At 39.7% G+C, this 17,103-nt stretch overlaps 2 protein-coding genes across 2 annotated transcripts in view; one reads left to right on the top strand and one right to left on the bottom strand.

Annotated features, from left to right (window-relative positions):
- LOC103354631 (hydroperoxide isomerase ALOXE3) overlaps positions 1-7,775 on the top strand; it is a 13,771-nt gene extending 5,996 nt beyond the window's left edge. The window contains exons 6-14 of the mRNA XM_008278072.1: positions 229-401; positions 489-632; positions 1,817-2,020; positions 2,552-2,638; positions 2,857-3,026; positions 3,141-3,256; positions 3,794-3,894; positions 5,266-5,436; positions 6,748-7,775. Coding sequence (XP_008276294.1) covers positions 229-401; positions 489-632; positions 1,817-2,020; positions 2,552-2,638; positions 2,857-3,026; positions 3,141-3,256; positions 3,794-3,894; positions 5,266-5,436; positions 6,748-6,927 — 1,346 coding nt within the window. The 3' untranslated portion in view covers positions 6,928-7,775. The remainder of the gene's footprint in view (positions 1-228; positions 402-488; positions 633-1,816; positions 2,021-2,551; positions 2,639-2,856; positions 3,027-3,140; positions 3,257-3,793; positions 3,895-5,265; positions 5,437-6,747) is intronic.
- Positions 7,776-8,525: 750 nt separating this feature from the next.
- LOC103354664 (uncharacterized protein C7orf43 homolog) overlaps positions 8,526-17,103 on the bottom strand; it is a 10,927-nt gene continuing 2,349 nt past the window's right edge. Inside the window, exons 3-13 of the mRNA XM_008278108.1 lie at positions 16,564-16,659; positions 15,169-15,298; positions 13,645-13,731; positions 13,441-13,561; positions 12,217-12,364; positions 11,892-11,974; positions 11,572-11,723; positions 10,198-10,334; positions 10,033-10,111; positions 8,767-8,881; positions 8,526-8,682 (exon numbers count right to left, since the gene is read on the bottom strand). Of these exons, the coding sequence (XP_008276330.1) occupies positions 8,526-8,682; positions 8,767-8,881; positions 10,033-10,111; positions 10,198-10,334; positions 11,572-11,723; positions 11,892-11,974; positions 12,217-12,364; positions 13,441-13,561; positions 13,645-13,731; positions 15,169-15,298; positions 16,564-16,659 (1,305 nt within the window). The remainder of the gene's footprint in view (positions 8,683-8,766; positions 8,882-10,032; positions 10,112-10,197; positions 10,335-11,571; positions 11,724-11,891; positions 11,975-12,216; positions 12,365-13,440; positions 13,562-13,644; positions 13,732-15,168; positions 15,299-16,563; positions 16,660-17,103) is intronic.

The following is a 17,103-nucleotide window of genomic DNA, read 5'->3' as shown; positions in this document are numbered from 1 at the left end:
GTCTCTTTGTGGTTGTATTGTGTCTCTTTGTGGTCGTTTTGCGTCTCTTTGTGCTTGTTTTGCATCTCTTTGCGGTTGTTTTGTGTCTCTTTGCGGTTGTTTTGCGTCTCTTTGCGGTTGTTTTGCGTCTCTTTGTGGTTGTTTTGCGTCTCATTTGCGTCTCTTTTACTCCCATGAAGCAGGTGAACTCGTCCTGGTTCACTGTTAAGCTTTAATCTTCCTTCTCAGGGTTCGTTCAGGCTCACTGGAAGGACGACTGGTATTTCGGCCACCAGTGTTTGAATGGCTGCAACCCTCTGATGCTGCGTCAGATCCACCTCGTCCCTCCAAACCTGTCCGTCACCACCGACTTGCTCCGCCCCTTCCTGCCTGAAGGCTCCTCCCTCCAGCTCGAGCTACAGGTGTGTGTGTGTGTGTGTGTGCACTTCTTTGACTCCCAGGTGTTGTGTGTTTGCAGCTGCGTGTGTTGAGATTTTTGTGATGTGCAGAGCGGCAGGATTTACCTGTTGGACTACGAGGTTCTGGACGGCATCCCGGCCAACGTGGTCAACGGGAAGCAGACGTACCTGTCGGCGCCGCTGTGCCTCCTTCACCTGAACCAGCAGGATCAGCTGGTGCCCATCGCCATCCAGGTGGGCTCCTCATACAGCCAATGAGCACCATCAAAACAAAATCTGAAAAAGAAAGAAAGAAAGAAAGAAAGAAAGAAACTCTGAGAGCAAGGGGAAAGTAAAATACCTTTAAATAGTATAAATATTTCTATTTTATTTATTTCTACTTTTTTTTTAAAGACAACATGTAAATTCATAGTTTTTTCTGATTTTATTAGAATAATTTAACTTAACAGTAACTATTTAAAATTACTTACATTTTTTTCTGTCCTTAATAAACACGTTTCTTTCATTCTAAGTAATTGCAAACTAAAAATTGCTTTTTGTAAATTAAAATACAGTTACAAATATATTGTTTTATAGTCAAACATTGGTATTGAAAGAAATACTATTTTTAAAAATACTGATCTTTTATTTAGACATTGTTTACTAAATCTGTAATAAAACGATTACAAAATAATTCAGCAATTTATTTAAAAAAAATCTTGATATACATATTTTTTCTTTAAAATAATGGAAAATATCCATTAAATAAGGTTTTGCTCATTTATTTTAAAAAAATAAAATGAGAAATTGCTGTTTGTTAAAATACAAATTTTTTTTCATTGATTTTACTGTAATTTAACAAAACAGGAAAAATCTGTAAAACAACTATTTTTCAGTTCCAATATACTCTTAATCCAGAATTTTTTTTAAATAAACGAAAATTGTAAAATCAAGGTAATTTTTGCTGATTTAACTACAGTTTGTTTTGTTTTGTTTTTTCTTTTAAAGTGTAATTTTACAGTAAAATGTGAGACAAATGACGGATTTTGTAAAAATACAGATTTTTGATGTGACCATTATTTCCAGTTTTTGTAGTGAATTTATATAACTGGTTTATATTCTGTGATTTTACAAAGTTAATTTTTGTAAAAAAAAACAAAAAAAACAAACAAAACTGAAAATTTCAGTAAAATGATCAAAACATTACACTTAACGTACATGTTTAGTGCGCCGACCTGTTTGCTTTTTATTATTTACTATTTGTATTGTGTTTAAACTGAGAGATGCTGTAAAACAAAAGTAAATTATTCAGAAAATACCATTAAAATTGGTTAAAGACGTCCATGTTTTGCAGTGTGGCGACTAAAGTGAGCTGGTTGTTCTGCTAAGTTCTCCTCATGCTGAGCCTCTCAGACGTTCTGTAATCATCGGTTCCTCAGCTGCAGCAGAACCCGGGCCCTCAGAACCCCGTCTTCCTGCCCTCTGACGCTGCCTCTGATTGGCTGCTGGCCAAGATCTGGGTGCGCGGCGCCGACTCCCAGTGTCACCAGCTGGTGTCGCACTACCTGAAGAGCCACCTGATGGGGGAGCTGTGCTGCGTGGCCACGCTCAGGCAGCTGCCCCAGGTGCACCCGCTGCACCAGGTACAGCAACACAACACCGGGCCGCACCGGACCCACAACGACACCACACCTCAGACAGCCACAGCCGGTCCAGATGCCTGCAGTGTTCAAATCGTTCTGATTGTTTCTGTTGTCGTTTTGTGTCCATGTGATCACTTTGTGTCTTCTGGTTGTTTGTTGTTTTGTCTCATTTTGTGATTGTCTTGTGTCTTGTTCTGGTTGTTTTGTGACTGTTTATGGTTGGTTTGTGTCTTTTTGTTGTCACTTTGTGTCCATGTGATCACTGTGTGTCTTTTGGCGGTTGTTTTGTGTTTGTTTTGTGTCTTGTTCTGGTTGATTTGTGTCTTTTAGCAGTTATTTTTTTTGTCTTTTTTATCATTGTTTTGTGTTTATGTGATCATTTTGTCTTTTGGTGGTTGTTTTGTGTCTCTTTTGTGTTATTTTGTGTCGTTTCCTGGTTGTTTTATGTCTTTTCTGGTTGTTCTGCAGCTATTTTTGGTTACTTTGTGCAGAGTCATTTCTTAGTCTCTGATTGGTTGTTCTTGTGTCCAGCTGTTGATGCCACATGTTAAGACGTTGCTGCAGATAAACCTGCAGGCTCGAGGGTCTCTGCTGGCAGCTGGCGGTGTGTTTGATCAGGTACAGCCTCACCTGTTAGATTCTAACCATGAAAAATGGTTGTTTTGTGTCTTTTTCTGGTTGTATTACATCACTTTTTGTTCAGTTTGTGTTTATGCGATCACTCCATGTGGTTGCTTTGTGTCTTCATCTGGTTGTTGTAAATCTTTCTGTGGTTATTTTGTGTCTGTTTGTTTTCGTTCTAAACTCCTCACTCTGTGCTCATGTCGGCCCTCCAGGCCATGGGCTCCGGTCTGAAGACGATACCCGTCCTGCTGTCACGGGCCTCGGCCAGGATCACCTATCGGTCGCTGTGCGTCCCCGACGACCTGAAGGACCGCGGCTTGGACAACCTGCCGCAGAGCTACTATGCTCAGGACGCACTGAGGATCTGGGAAGTGCTGCACAGGTAAACAAACACACAAACACAGTAAATTACAAACTGAAAATACTGTGATACATCCTCAAGATCCCTGTTCTGTGTGTGTGTGTGTGTGTGTGTGTGTGTGTGTGTGTGTGGCAGCTTTGTGGTCAGCTGGCTTCAGTTGTATTACAGCAAAGACGACGACGTTCAGCTCGACTCTGAGCTTCAAGGCTGGATCACCGACATCAACACACACGGCTTCACGCACAACTCAGGTTCTGTTTGTTTGTTTGTTTGTTTGTTTGTTGTTCTAAACTGTCTACACTGTTTTTGTAAACGTGTATACACAGACACTCCAAGTGTGGGTAGTTAGTGTGTTAAAAAGTTAGTTTACTGACAAATGAGGACGTGTTATAAATGTGCACACAAATCAACATTTTGTAGATAAATCTTTCAAAGTGTTCATTAAACTGTAAATCTGTAAACAAACAAGTAATGTGCACACAAATCTACACGACAGGGTTCATGAATACAAACACTTAAAAACAATGAAATTACAAATTAGTGTAAATGTGAACACAAAGCAGTGGAAATATGGACACAAATGTGTTAAACCTGTACATGAAACTGTTAGTGTGTACAAACATCTACAGCAATATTTAAATGTGTACACAAATCTATAAATATGTACACAAATGAATGTAAATATAGACATAAAACTGTAAATGTATACATAAATTAGTGTAAATATTGACGTAAAACTGTACATAAATTAATGTAATATATACATGAAACTGTACACGTCTGTGCAGGTTTCCCTCAGTCCTTCAACACCAGAGCTGAAGTGTCCAAGTTTGTCACGATGATCATCTTCTCGTGTTCAGCTCTGCACGCTGCTATTAACTTCTCACAGGTGAGTCACTGCACAGACACACTTCTACAGTACAACAACAACAACAACAACAACAACAACATAAACAAACTTATAACAAAAACAATCAGCTTTTTTCACAGCGTACGTGTCAATATCAGTAATGGAAGACTGTAAAGATTTCTTAGCAATTTAAATACAGTAAAACTATTTTACCATCACATTTTGTAAAACAATATAATAACAATTTGTAAAAAAAAAGTATAGATTTTTGTTGTGGACATTATTTACAGCTTTTGACCATTAAAAAAAAAAAAAAAAAAAATGTGTTCAATAATATCTCTAATTAAACAAAACTCAGAAAATCTGTAAAATAAAACAGTTAAAAATATTAATTGTTTAATATAAGTCTTAATATACTTTTTTTTTTCTTTCAAAATACAACAAATATCTGTAAAATGCTGATTTATTATTTTTTTTGTACTGATTTAAAGTAAACATTTGTAGTTTTACAGTTAAATGCTGTAAGAGTAATGAATTACCATTTGCAAAATACAGATTTTTCATGTTGACATATTGGGTTTTAAAAAACATTTTTATGGCTAACTCGTAAATTAATTTTCTCTGATTCTACTAGTTACCATCTGCAATTTAACAAAACAGATCAAATCTGTGATATGACTCAAAAAATTGCAGATAAAAACCTGTTATCCACCCGTCTGTGATAAGAAACAGAACGCAGGAAGCTTTTATGTTCAGTAAGGGGAAAAAAACAGACAATTCAATCCTGGCTCAAATCATTAACTTCATTTCAGGTTTTCGAAAATGTCTGAATCTAAATGTGTTTTCCAGGTTTACTGAAGTGTCTGGATGTTACAGAAACCCTTAAAAACATAAATCAAAATTTTCTTGAAAATGTTTGTCACAGTTGAGTCGGTCTTGAGTTCATGTTTGTGTCAACGAGCAAAGAAGTTTTAGATTTTTACAGAATCTGTTTTTAACGGTTTAGTTTTTAGCAGATTTTTGAAGTAGATATAACAAAATATTTGGTTTATTCTTCCAACACAACATGAGTAGTTCAGGGACTGTCAGAAAGTTAAAAATCAGGTGAGTCTTGTTTTTACAGATAATTTCTCACAAGTGGATTTCATTTTGGAGGATAATTTTAAGATGTCTTTCAAACTAGCAGGAAGGTTTTAGGTTCAGACTACAAACACAGCACTGAACGCATAACCGTTGATCGTTTTGACTGTAAATTTTTGGGATTTACCAGAAAACTGAACAATCTTCATTCAGCTCACAAAACTTCACAGGATTGAATGCTTGCGTTTGCTTAGATTTATCCTCTTGTGCTTAGTTTGTCTAAATTCGACATAAAAAGACCCTTTAACGCCGTTTCCTTCCTCCGCTCAGCTGGACTTCGCCCTCTGGATGCCCAACTGTCCGATGGCCATGTTGCGTCCTCCTCCGCAGGTCAAAGGCAGCGTGACGGAGGACGACATCTTGACCTTCCTGCCCGACGTCAGCTCCACCTGTCGCATCCTGATGTCGCTGACGATGCTGTCGCAACCCGCCGTCGACTTTGTGAGGCTCCGTCCGCCCTGAAAAAAAATCAAACGCACCCCGTAAAACAATTCAGATCAGAGCTTTTCTACGAGAGTCATAAGTCTTCTTTTTGCTAAAAGTTTGTTTGTGGTGAGAACATGTGAACCCTCTGAGCTCCACGGCCTTTTTGTTTTCTGATCGTGTCACATTCTTTTCCTCACTGTGGCTCATTTTTCACCACAATATAAAATCCTGCACCGCGATGGAAACAGAACAACCATGACTACAAGTAGAAAGAAATGTCTTCTCTGCAGTAGCACACAGTTAAAATGCCATACATCTTCGAATTTCTTAGATTTTCACCTGCAATCAACAAACCTGGTGTTTATTTTTAAGTAGAGTGCTGTCTATTGTGCAGTGTGACGTACTTATAATGCCATACATTTAAAAACCTACAACATAATTAAATAAAAGTTTAATTTCTTTGATTATTTATGATACAAAAACAAAAAATGTAATTAATGTGTGCAATCTTTTTCAAAGTGTCCACATGTGTTAACAATAATAATAACAATATTACATTTTTACAGCTATTACAAACTTTTTTTTACTCTACTTCCCACAATAACTCAATATTTCACCATGCTGGGTGTATCTTCCAACAACTTAATCCTCCGTACATCGTTTTTAAAACCATGCTGCATCTACTGTATTGATCCACTGTTTTATTTTTCTCTCTGCTCTGCTGGATTAATTTTCTGAAAGAACTTTTACATGATATGTTCAAAAAGTCAAAAATGTGATGGTTCTTCCTGTTATTATTATTATTTAAATAAGAAGCTTATCAAAAACAGTTTCTTGTAGAATTTAAACATTTTCATGACTAAATGTCTTCATAAAGTAAAACCATGCTTATCTTTGTACATTTGAACAGCAGATATTTAGTTATTTTTGCTTGATTTTATAGTTTGTTGCTGTCACAAACTGTATATAAACAATAGAAGTTGCCTCCGGCTCTGAAACCTGCATTCTTTCTAACAGCCAGCAGGGCGGCGACTCCTCAGGCTGCACAAAGAGCTCTGATTGTGTAAAATGAGCCTACTTCTCACTTCATCTCCTAATGTCCATAAACATTTTCCTAGTGACTTTGTGGTCCTATTTGCTAGTTTCAAGACTCCCTCAATTCAGCATGATGCTCATTTAGTAAATTTTGTCCCCATTTAGACTAAAATAGACGATGAATCCCGTTTTAAAGGGTCCGCCACAGTGGCCACGTCCATCTTTCACGTACAGTTTGTAGCTGCTGTTTTATTCGTAGCATAAAACTGGTGTGTGCGTCTCCCTCCGCAGGTTCCTCTGTGTTGCTACAAGGAGGCCATCTTTGCGGATGGCGCCCACCGCAGGCTGGTGGAGGAAGTGCAGGCTCAACTCGCCGCCATTTCTGAGGACATCGCCGAGCGCAACAGCCAGCTGGAGATGCCGTATCCGTACCTGTGTCCGACACACATCGAGAACAGCGTGGCCATCTAACATCAATTCATTCATTCGGTTGTTTATTTTTTAACTAAATTGCGGTTGAGTAAAACATATCTATTGATAGATTGTTTTAACTCAGGAAGACAAAGTGCCAGCAGTGGAAGAAGTAAGTCATGTTATTGGTTTAAAAAAATAAACATGTTTATCAGCTTTTAAAGGTGAAGCCAGTTTTGAATTATTTTCTTCACATGATCAAAAGTCTTTAATACCCAACAATACACCATGGTTTCTATTCTGATTATATTTGGTGTTATTAATCTACATCTAGTTGCATTTAGTAAAGTAAAGAATCTGGATGTCAACTGGATTAAAATAAAATTAAAGTACAGGCACCTCAAAATTGTACAAGTGCAGTTGCACACATGCCTGTAAATGTGAATAAAAAATGTCAAGTAGTAAAATTAAGCACAAACCAACAAGTCGGTACGCTTGTTTACACTGAATCTTTGATTCTCTGGTTTTTCATGTACAATTTTAAAGGATTTCTAACATTAATGATTAAATTTGTTTGGTAAAAATGAGATAATAATACTGTAGCCCTAATATTTAGTCACATCAGTTGGTATTTGATATAATATTATCAGGTCTTAACAGTAATATTTAAACTTGCGGAAACCACTTTGACTCTGTTGTTTCAAATGTGCTGTTTAAATGACGGTGCTTAACAGGGCAGCTTGTACTGAAGATAATGAAAAATAAATGTTGTGACTAAAAATGAATATAAAAGCACCTCCAGCTTTGCTCCTCTCAGGTTTACTTGCAGTGAACTGAGCAGATGTGACACGAATCAAACAAAGCAGAGCATGTGAAATCGTTTTAATAATAAATCATTCTTGCATGCAGTTTATTTAGTCTGTTGTGTTGCGTTTGCTCAAAATCAGAAGGCACAACTGTCCGAAATGAAGCTAATAAGAGTGACAATAACACTGAAGGATGAGACAAAAGTCTCTGTGGTTATTTTTCCTGCAACATCTCTAACGTTAAATAATACAGAATTAAGAAACAACACTTTGTTTTACTGCTCCTGTATTTTCCAGCTCATTTCCACAAAAAAGGAAGAAAGTCCTGTGAAATATGGCGATAGTTATAGAGGGAATCCTTCTGAGCTGCTGATGTGCTTCAGGAAATAGTGAACTGAAGTTTCTGCTGCATGTTGCTGCTTTTCTCACCTGCAGTGGGAAACAAACCTCCCTTAAAAAAAGAAGAGCAGGAACACAGACACTCAGCGACTCATTTTTAATCTGAATTTCCTACTTTTCCTTAAATGATTTGGACTCTGAAGCTCCACTCTCCTCATTTCTCTTATTATCAGTGCTAAAATGTGCAGGAATTTCATGGAAGTTTCCAGAAATTTCCAGCTAACCTTGGATCTTTTTTTTTTAGTATTTTGTTTAAAAGAGCAGGAAAACCCAAGATCTTTAAAAACGGTGTCACAGAATGCGATAATACATTAAATATTTCATGTGAAGTTTGATCCCGGCGGCTCCTCTCCCCGTGAGTCACAGTTTCATCAGTGTTTCCTGCAGCGAAGCCTCTTTTGAGGTCAAGTCTCCTTCAAAATAAAAGCCTCTCCTCGCTCCCCTCTTCGCTCACTAGCTGGCAGGATCCACTACCAGGACTTTGCACTCCCTCTTGGCGATCTTGTCCAGCGACAGCAGCGTTTTGTCCTGCGGCGGAAGGTAGAGCGGCCGGCCGACGGGCGAGCCGACGGGCGGCGTGATGGCCCGGCGCTCCATGGCGCTGCCCGTCCTGAAAACACAACACTTACACGATCAAACACCTGACATAACGATGCGACGTGACTCTCCACTCGGCCTAAAAGGAGCTCTTTACCTCATGATGTGCGATCGAGACGGCTGCTGGTGGGAGAAGGACTGAGATCGGCCCAGACTGGCCTGGTGTCGGTCCAGCAGGTCTCGAACCGCCGGGCTGGACGGGCTGTTTTTACCTGCAGGGCGACGACACGACACCTTTTAGGTTTATTATTTTAATGTTTTTGCTCCTGTCACTTTTTTCCCCTTTTTGTTGGTTCATTTTTCACTGCCATATGAAGTCCTACACGTCTTTAGCACAACCAAACAGCACAACCATGGAGCAGGAGAGAGAATTCAGAAATGTCTTGTGCACAGTATGACGTCATTATTTTGCTGTGAATTCAAATGAACAATATTTTTCTATTTTTATTTAAGTGTCCACAGATGTTACCAACACTGGAAAAACTCCACGTACTTACAGGTATTTAACTATTTACAGTTTTAGAACTTTTTCTCTCTACTCTGCACATGAGCCTTAGGAAGAGGTTTCACCATGCTGAAGTATCTCACAACAACTTGCTCCTCTGGTTTCTGTTTTTGAGCTATTTTGCATTTATTTTGTTGATCCATGACGTTTTAATTTCCTCTCAGTCTCCGCTCTGTGGAAACACTGCCTACAGTTCATCCAAAAACGCTCTGAATTTTTGTCATGTGACTGTTGGTCACAGCTGAGTCAGTCCTGGATACTCAGATAGGCTATTGAATGCAGAATTTTTTAGTTTTTACAGAATCCTTTTAGTGCAAATGGTTTAATTTTGCAGAATTCTTTAATGAGACATGTAAGAAAAAAAGGGGATTTTGATGAAAAATCACAGTTTTAAGCTTAGATTTGGTTACATTTCCTGATGGAACAGCACATCACAGTGACTGGTTTAGGAAAGCAGAAAATCCAACAATCATTTCTTTGCTTTTACAGTTTCTGGCTGATAAATGGTGTCATTTTTCTGCATTATAGTAAGTTCAGGCTTCGATGTCTCTCAAGCAAACAGTATTTCTCATTTAATTGCTGAATGATTATGTGCTTCTATGTGTTAAATAAGGCTGCATGTATTCATTATATTATCACTGAAAAAGAACAAAAGCTTGGAGGAATTTCGTTTGTTGGAGTCTTACAGGACGCAGTGATGGTGACGACAGAGAAGGTCAGACATTGTTGTCAGCATCTGTTGGTATCGTAAAATGCTTTATGCTAAACCTGACGCTCTCCTCACATGAAAAGAATTTTTCTGTTTGCACTTCCTGTTTTGTTTAAATTATGTCAGATTGGATGAGGTGAAGTTCTTACGTGACAGCGGCCGAGCGTCAGGTGGTGGGTTTGAGACTGAAGCTGTGAACTGGAGCTTCAGCTTCATGTGTTGACTCAGCTGCAGAAAGAGGAGAAGATTTTCTCAGAGAGGTGAACAAAGAAGCAGCAGGCTGCAGGGTTGAAGCTGCAGGAGGTCCGACGTACCTCGTAAAGTCCCGGTTTGAGGATCTGGAAGGCGACGCTGAACGACAGAGTGCTTCCTTTGCGACAGTGACCGAGGTTACTGAGAGGAGTGTGACAGATGACGGCGGCCAGCTTTGCATCCTCGCCCTGACCGCGACCTGAAGCAGGAAACACAATTAGTTCTTTTAGTACCGTCCAAAAACAAAAACAATACCAGGTCCAAACTAGCCAAAAACCAGTCCACAACCTGTCCATAACTAAGTCCAAACCAGTTAAAAATCAAGTGCAAACCAGTCACAACCCAAGTGTAAAATCAGTCTGAACCAAGACCATTCCAGTTATAAACCAAGTCCCAAAACCAGTTCAAATTAAAGTCCAAACCAGTTTAAAACCAAGTGCAAACCTGTCCAAAACCACAGTCTAAAAATCTGTCCTATACCAAGATGAATCCAGACTAAAACCAAGCCCAAAACCAGTTCAAATTAAAGTCTAAACTAGTTAAACACCAAGTGCAAGCCAGTCCAACCCAAGTCTAAACTCAGTCCTAAACCGAGACCAATCCAGACTAAAGCCAAGTCCCCAAACCAGTTTAAATTCAAGACCAAACCAGTTGAAAATAAAGTGTCAACCAATTAAAAAAACAGTCTAAATCTAGTCCCAAATCAAGACCAAACAACTCCAAAGCCAGTCCAAAACTAGCCCAAATCCAGGACCAAACCAGTTTAAAACCAGGTGCAAACTTGTACAAAAGCCTAGAAGTCAGTCAAAACCAAGACCAATCCAGTGTTAAACCAAGTCCAAAACCAGTTCAAATCCAAGGCCATACCGCTTTAAACTCAAGTGCAAACCAGTGCAAAGCCAAGTCTAAAACTAGTCTAAAACCTCCAAACCAAACAACTTCAAAACCAGTTTTAGAACTAAGTCCAAAACCAGTCCAAATTCAAGACCAAACCAGTCTAATACCACATCCTAAACTAAGTCCAAAATCCAGACCAAATCAGTCTAAAACCAAGTCCAAACTGTCTAAAACCAAGTCAAAACCAGTCCAAAGTCAAGACTAAACCAGTCCACAACTAATTCTGAAACCCAGTCCTAGACCATGAATAAAACCAGTTCAAAATTAGGACCAAACCAGTTTAAAACTAAGTGCAAAACAGTCCAACACTCCTCCAAAACCTGTCTAGTTTATGCAAAGCTAAGCTAACTAGCTGATACCTGCAGCTTTATATTCTTTGCAGAAATGTGAGACAGGGATCAGTCTGAACATCTGAGTCACAGTGAAGAAGAAGACTCCAGGAGGATTTTACCCTGAAACCAACTATCAGACAGCTTCTTGGACGAGATCCAACAGGATAAAATGCTTTTCTGTTCTCTAGATTTTGAACCCACACTGACCCTCTGGAGTCCAGACGAGCCGGACGGCCAGGAAGTCCTGCAGGTTGTTGAGCAGGACGTATTTGACCTTGAAGTGCTCCTTCACCCTGACGGTGCTCGGACAGCTCGCCGTCATGACGAATCGCGGCCGGTCCAGGCGGATGCTGGGCAACCTGCAGGATGATGGAGGGTCATCGCAAAAAGTGAAGAGCTCAACATGAACTGGTCAGTCAGAAGAACCTAGTACTTTTACTGTTGATACTTTGAGTACAAGTTGCGGATGTTATGTCTGTTCTTTAACTTGTAATGGAGTATTTGTGGACAGTCAGCTGGTGTCTGACCTGTAGTGGGTGTAGATACAGTTGGTGAAAGGCATCTTGGGAGTCGACCACTGCAGCACAGCGACCAGAGGAACCTCCAGCCCCTGAAAACACAACAGCACACTGACATTCACCACAGAGGAAAAACATTAACATAACCTGAGGAGCCATGTGTTGGGTGATAGCGTCCTTCAGCGTGTCTCAATATTTGCTTATGGACTTTGTTTACGCAGGAATTTGTAAAGAAATGTCACCAGATTCTTCTTCAGCTAAATGCAACTGTAAAAGCAACAAGTAAATTGCATCGTGCAGGAATAATATTAAACGTCCCAACAACCACACGAACCTCGTTGGAGTCGTCCTGCGGCATGTCGTTGAGGTGCAGCTGGAACAAGAAGTCGTGCTCCTCCAACGCGCTGAGCATGCTGGGTAGGCGGCAGGCCAAGCTGTCCACCCGGCAGAAAGACGCCATGCCGACCTCACCGGACTGGTGGCTGTAAAATATAATATAATATAATATAATATAGGCAAAACATGAAGTAAAAATGAATAAAACTGTAATGTAGCAGGTCAAAGAATGCAAAGTGCTAAATTTATTATGTCATAAATTAGACAAAATATATGAAAATATATATCAGCAGAACGCATATTGACAGATTTCAACAGAACCTAAATTAAAAGACTGTAACACACAAGAAAGCAATGTAAAAACCAGCCTAAAACTGGTCTGAAATCAGCCCTAAACTAGTCTAATACTACTCTAAAACCAGTCCAAAAGTAGTTTAAAATCAGTCCAAAAGCAGCCCAAAATTAGTTCCAAACTAGTCTAAAACTAGTCTAAAACAAATCGAAAACCAGTCCAAAACTAGCTTTAAACCAGCCCAAAACTAGTTCCAAACTAGTCTAAAACTACTCTAAAACCAGTCCAAAAGTAGCTTTTAGTCCGTCCAAAAGCAGCCTATAACTAATTCCAAACGAATCTAAAACTAATCCAAAAACTAATCTAAAACCAGTGAAAAACTACTCTAATACAGTCCAAAAGTAGCTTAAAGCCAGCCTAAAAGCAGTCCAACATTGGTCTAAAATTCATGTAAAACTTGTCTAAGATCAGTTTGAAATTATTCCAAAATGTGTCCAAACCTAATCTAAAACCATTCAAAAGCAGCCCAAAGCCAGTCCAAAAGCAGCCCAAACCTACTCTAAAAGGAGAAGTTAAAAAAAGTGCTCGTCTAAAACTAGTACAAATACGAAAAAGAGCAAAATGTAACACAACAGAATGTAATGCCATGAAGCTTAATGTCACAGAACACTACATAGTACAGTGGAACGCATCGTAACGTCACATAATGTAACAGAGTGCAACTTCATAAAATCTAACCTGAAAGCAACACAGTAGCAGTTGTGTTACAGAACACAATGTAACGGAATGTAACGTCACAAAATCTAACAGAACACAACTGAAGGTCGCAGTTCAGAACGCCGGGTATTAAACTGTAACTTCGGAGAAGGTGATGAAACAGAAAGCAATGTGAGCATGATGCAGTACAACGTAAGACGCGTCTGTACGCACCACACGTTGTCCACCAGCAGCACGGAGCCGTCGGGCATCATGGGAAGGTAGGAGGCGTTGAGGTTCGGTAGAATCCGAACGTCTCGAATACTCACCTCCTCCTGAGACGACTCATTGAACACTGAGAGAAGAAAGAAGATTTTAGGTAGGTGCTCTGGTGTGGATTCTATCGGTAACAGAGACTGACTAAAAGCGACGTCGTACCTTTCAGGACGGCGAGGTGTCGCCCAGAAACAGTCATCTGCTTACAGCGGACGGTTGGAGGCGGCAGGACGGTCAGAGTGGTGCTCACTGCGGTCAAAAACACGCGAAAGGTTGTTGCCCACAGCTACAACTAATACGTAAACTGTCTGCTTAGACTGTCAAAAGCCAAAAGAAGAAGAGTGAACACAACCTCAACGCCATCTCAAAAGATTTACACTCAAACTGTGACTAAAATACAGTTTTACTCATCTCATTAAGTCTGATAACGGTTTAGTTCTGGAGAAAGTAAAATGTACCGACATGGTTTACCTTCATTCTGCTCCTGAAAGTTGTCTTAACAATCCACAGATATTCCTCTATAAATATTATCTCCCCAGCTTCTGTTGCCCTCATGTAGCCACATATCATCATGCTGCCACCTCCGTGCTTCACTGTCAGGACTACGCATCCACTGTGGAAGCTCTGGTCAGGTTCAGACCAAACATGCTGGACTCCATCAGCAAATTTATGTTTGTGGCCAAAGAATGCTCTCCCAGCATTCATCAGGCTTCTTTTCACATTCTTTGGGAAAAGTTAATCTTGTAGTTTTGTATCGATCAGTTAACAAAGATTTTCTTCTTGTCCTCTGTCTATTGAGGTTTATGTTAAGTGTCCTTCACAGAATCTCTGGTTTCCACTGATAACCTCGGTGCCAAACCTAAAGCAGCTGCCTTTGTCTGTTTTTCACAGCCACATAGTGAAAGTAACTCACTGTCTGTGGAGTCGTTTTGGGAGGACGACCGCTGCAGCCCTGATCAGTGCTACTATGGCTCCTTCTATACCTCCTGATTACTGCCGCTATTGTATTTCACTGAATTTTAGTTGGTTACTGATCTTCCTGTATCCTTCTCCATCTTTGCAAAGTCTCGCAGTCTGACTTTTCAGGCAGTTCTTCTCCATGTGGAGATGGTCCATAGGTGCAGAACTGAGAAAGTGGTGGCGTTCACAGCTCATTTTATAACCATGTTCAACCAGCTCGACTGTAAATCACAGGTGGACTCTGTTTCTACTTTGAATTTTCAGTAACTCTGAAGTCTTTGTTTTTAAAAATATTCGACTGTTTCACGTAGAAATTATGCAGTTTTCGAGACGTATTATGGTTTAGAATCATTTGGCATTTAAATGGAACTGAACCGGTTTGTTGTCACTTCTGTAAACCTGCATTATGCAAACCAATGCTGTTCACTCCAAGACCTGTTTAAATAACATTTCTGGTCATTTTTTGTATTTTTTTACATCCTCTGTGATACAAACGTCCCTGTACTGAAATACAATGAGCTCCATGCATGTAGTGATTTACGTTTTGGATGTTATGATGAACCAACAAGGCCTTTTGTTGGTGAAGCATCGCCCCCATGTGACTGTATCCGGTACTGCAAGCAGCACTGACACCTGCTTGTTTTCTGAGCAGGAACGTGATGCTGATTCTGATTTGCGGCTACAAACTAAAGATGCAAACAGGTAGAGAAGCACAAACGTGCTTACCCTGAGCCTTGAAGGTGTTCAGGTCATGTCTGAAGGTGTGTGTCGGCTCTCGTTGCTGCAGGACGCTCAGGTAGCCGAGTTCCTGCACCTCCACCTTCTCCGCCTCCCTCTTCCACACCGTGACCATCACCTGCAACGTTACAAAACCAAAGAGTCTCAACAGCACAAGTCGAAGCCGGTTTTCTGGGTCACACCTGGGTTTGCTGACACCTTTCACCCCAGTGTTTCAATAATAACTCATCTCAGTGCAGTTTTCTGTGGCGTTTGAGCCTTTGGTCATTTATATCCGTCTGTGGTCTGCAGACTGTTAAGACGTTTTCCTCCAGTATTGTAGATTCTCACTATTCTTGATTACGTCCATCTCGGTGGGTTAGATGTGAATAAAACAGCTTTCTCCAAAAATGTCAGAAACTACTAAGTGTGGCTGCAGGTTTTTGTTCTAACATGTTATTTTTAAGGGGTTTGATCTGCTTTTTGAGGTGTGTAGTGGAGAATTTATTTTATTTTCATCAATTTTTTGTTTTTCTCTTTGATGAATAAATTGAATGCAAAAAATCCAAAATGAAAAGATCGTCAAATTTCTGTCATATTAACAAAAATCTAAATAAATCTCCCATTGCACAACCTATGGACAAAGCTCACTGGTGTTTTTTTCCTAATTTGGACCAACATTTACTTCAGTTTGAGCCATGCTTGGGTCCATTATTCTCTGGAGCTTTAACACTGGTTTGGCCCAGCATTAACAGGTGTTGTAGGTATTGTTTTGTTAAGTATTTATAGATATTTTAACCCCAGTTTGAGACAAAACCTACGAATATTTTATCCCTGCTTTGGTCTCATTGAAAGTTGAACCCTGGTTTGGTCTTGTGTTAATTAGAGTTTTAGTCCATGTTTGGTGACGTTCACATTTAAAAACTGACAGAAAATATTAACTGCAGCTGCAACTTTTTGCTCTCGCACATTTATTTATTTATTTTTAAGGGTTCTGGGTCATTCTTCAGGGTTCGTACTGGAGAATTCATTAACTGCATTAATCTTTGTATTACTTCTAATATTTATAGATCCATTATTGTACAACTATGAACATTTCAACAGTCCAAAAGATCTTGAACATTCTGTCACATAAAACAAAGAAAATCTGAAAAATTCTCCAGCTCAAGAAAATATTTACCATTTTGATTTGGAAACAACAGAAACGTTGTGAACTAATCAATTATTCTGCTCATTTTTGGAGCTCTAATGTCTAATAGTCAATGTGTTTTGTGCTGTAGTGCTTAAAATCTAAAGAGAGGTGCTGCACTTCATTGGTATTCTGGCATGTTGCAGCTCCTGGACTTCTGTTATACTTCACCAAGCATCAGCTGGAGTCTAGAAAGGCCTTCACAAGTGACTGACCTTGACTTTCAGGGTGCTGACGGGGAGTTTGTCCAGAGAGACGGTGAGAGGAAAAATCACTTCATCCGTCAGAACCACCGGCTCGTCCAGAGGAGACTGAAACAGGGAAGCAGACGCTCTGATGAGAAACAATCAAGGATTTTTCACTGCAATATAAAGTCCTGCACTTCAGCAGAAACAGAACGAAAAGGAGAGAGAACTTAGAAGTGTCTTTTGTGCTGCTATAAGGCCATCAGTCATGAAAAACAGTTGAACTTTTGGATTGTTCATTGTGCAAAAATTGGAAATAATTTAACCAACAAGAACAACGTTTTTGCAACTGAGCACAGACGTTACCAACTCTAGACTGTGTATTTAACAACCTTTATTCTTAATCTATTTTCATACTTGTCTCCTCTATGCTCTGCGTAAACACTGCCTGCAGTTCAGCCGAAAACTCTGTATGTTTGTTACATGACTGTTGGCCACAGCTGAGTCCATAATGGCTCCATAGTTGGGTCAGAGATGGCAGCATTTTCTGTTTCATACATCATCTGGTTC

Source organism: Stegastes partitus, unplaced genomic scaffold (genome assembly GCF_000690725.1).
Source record: "Stegastes partitus isolate 25-593 unplaced genomic scaffold, Stegastes_partitus-1.0.2 Scaffold115, whole genome shotgun sequence".
NCBI lineage: Eukaryota > Metazoa > Chordata > Actinopteri > Pomacentridae > Stegastes > Stegastes partitus.
Note: the sequence above shows the minus strand (reverse complement) of the source record. Positions and strands in the feature narration are given on the sequence as shown.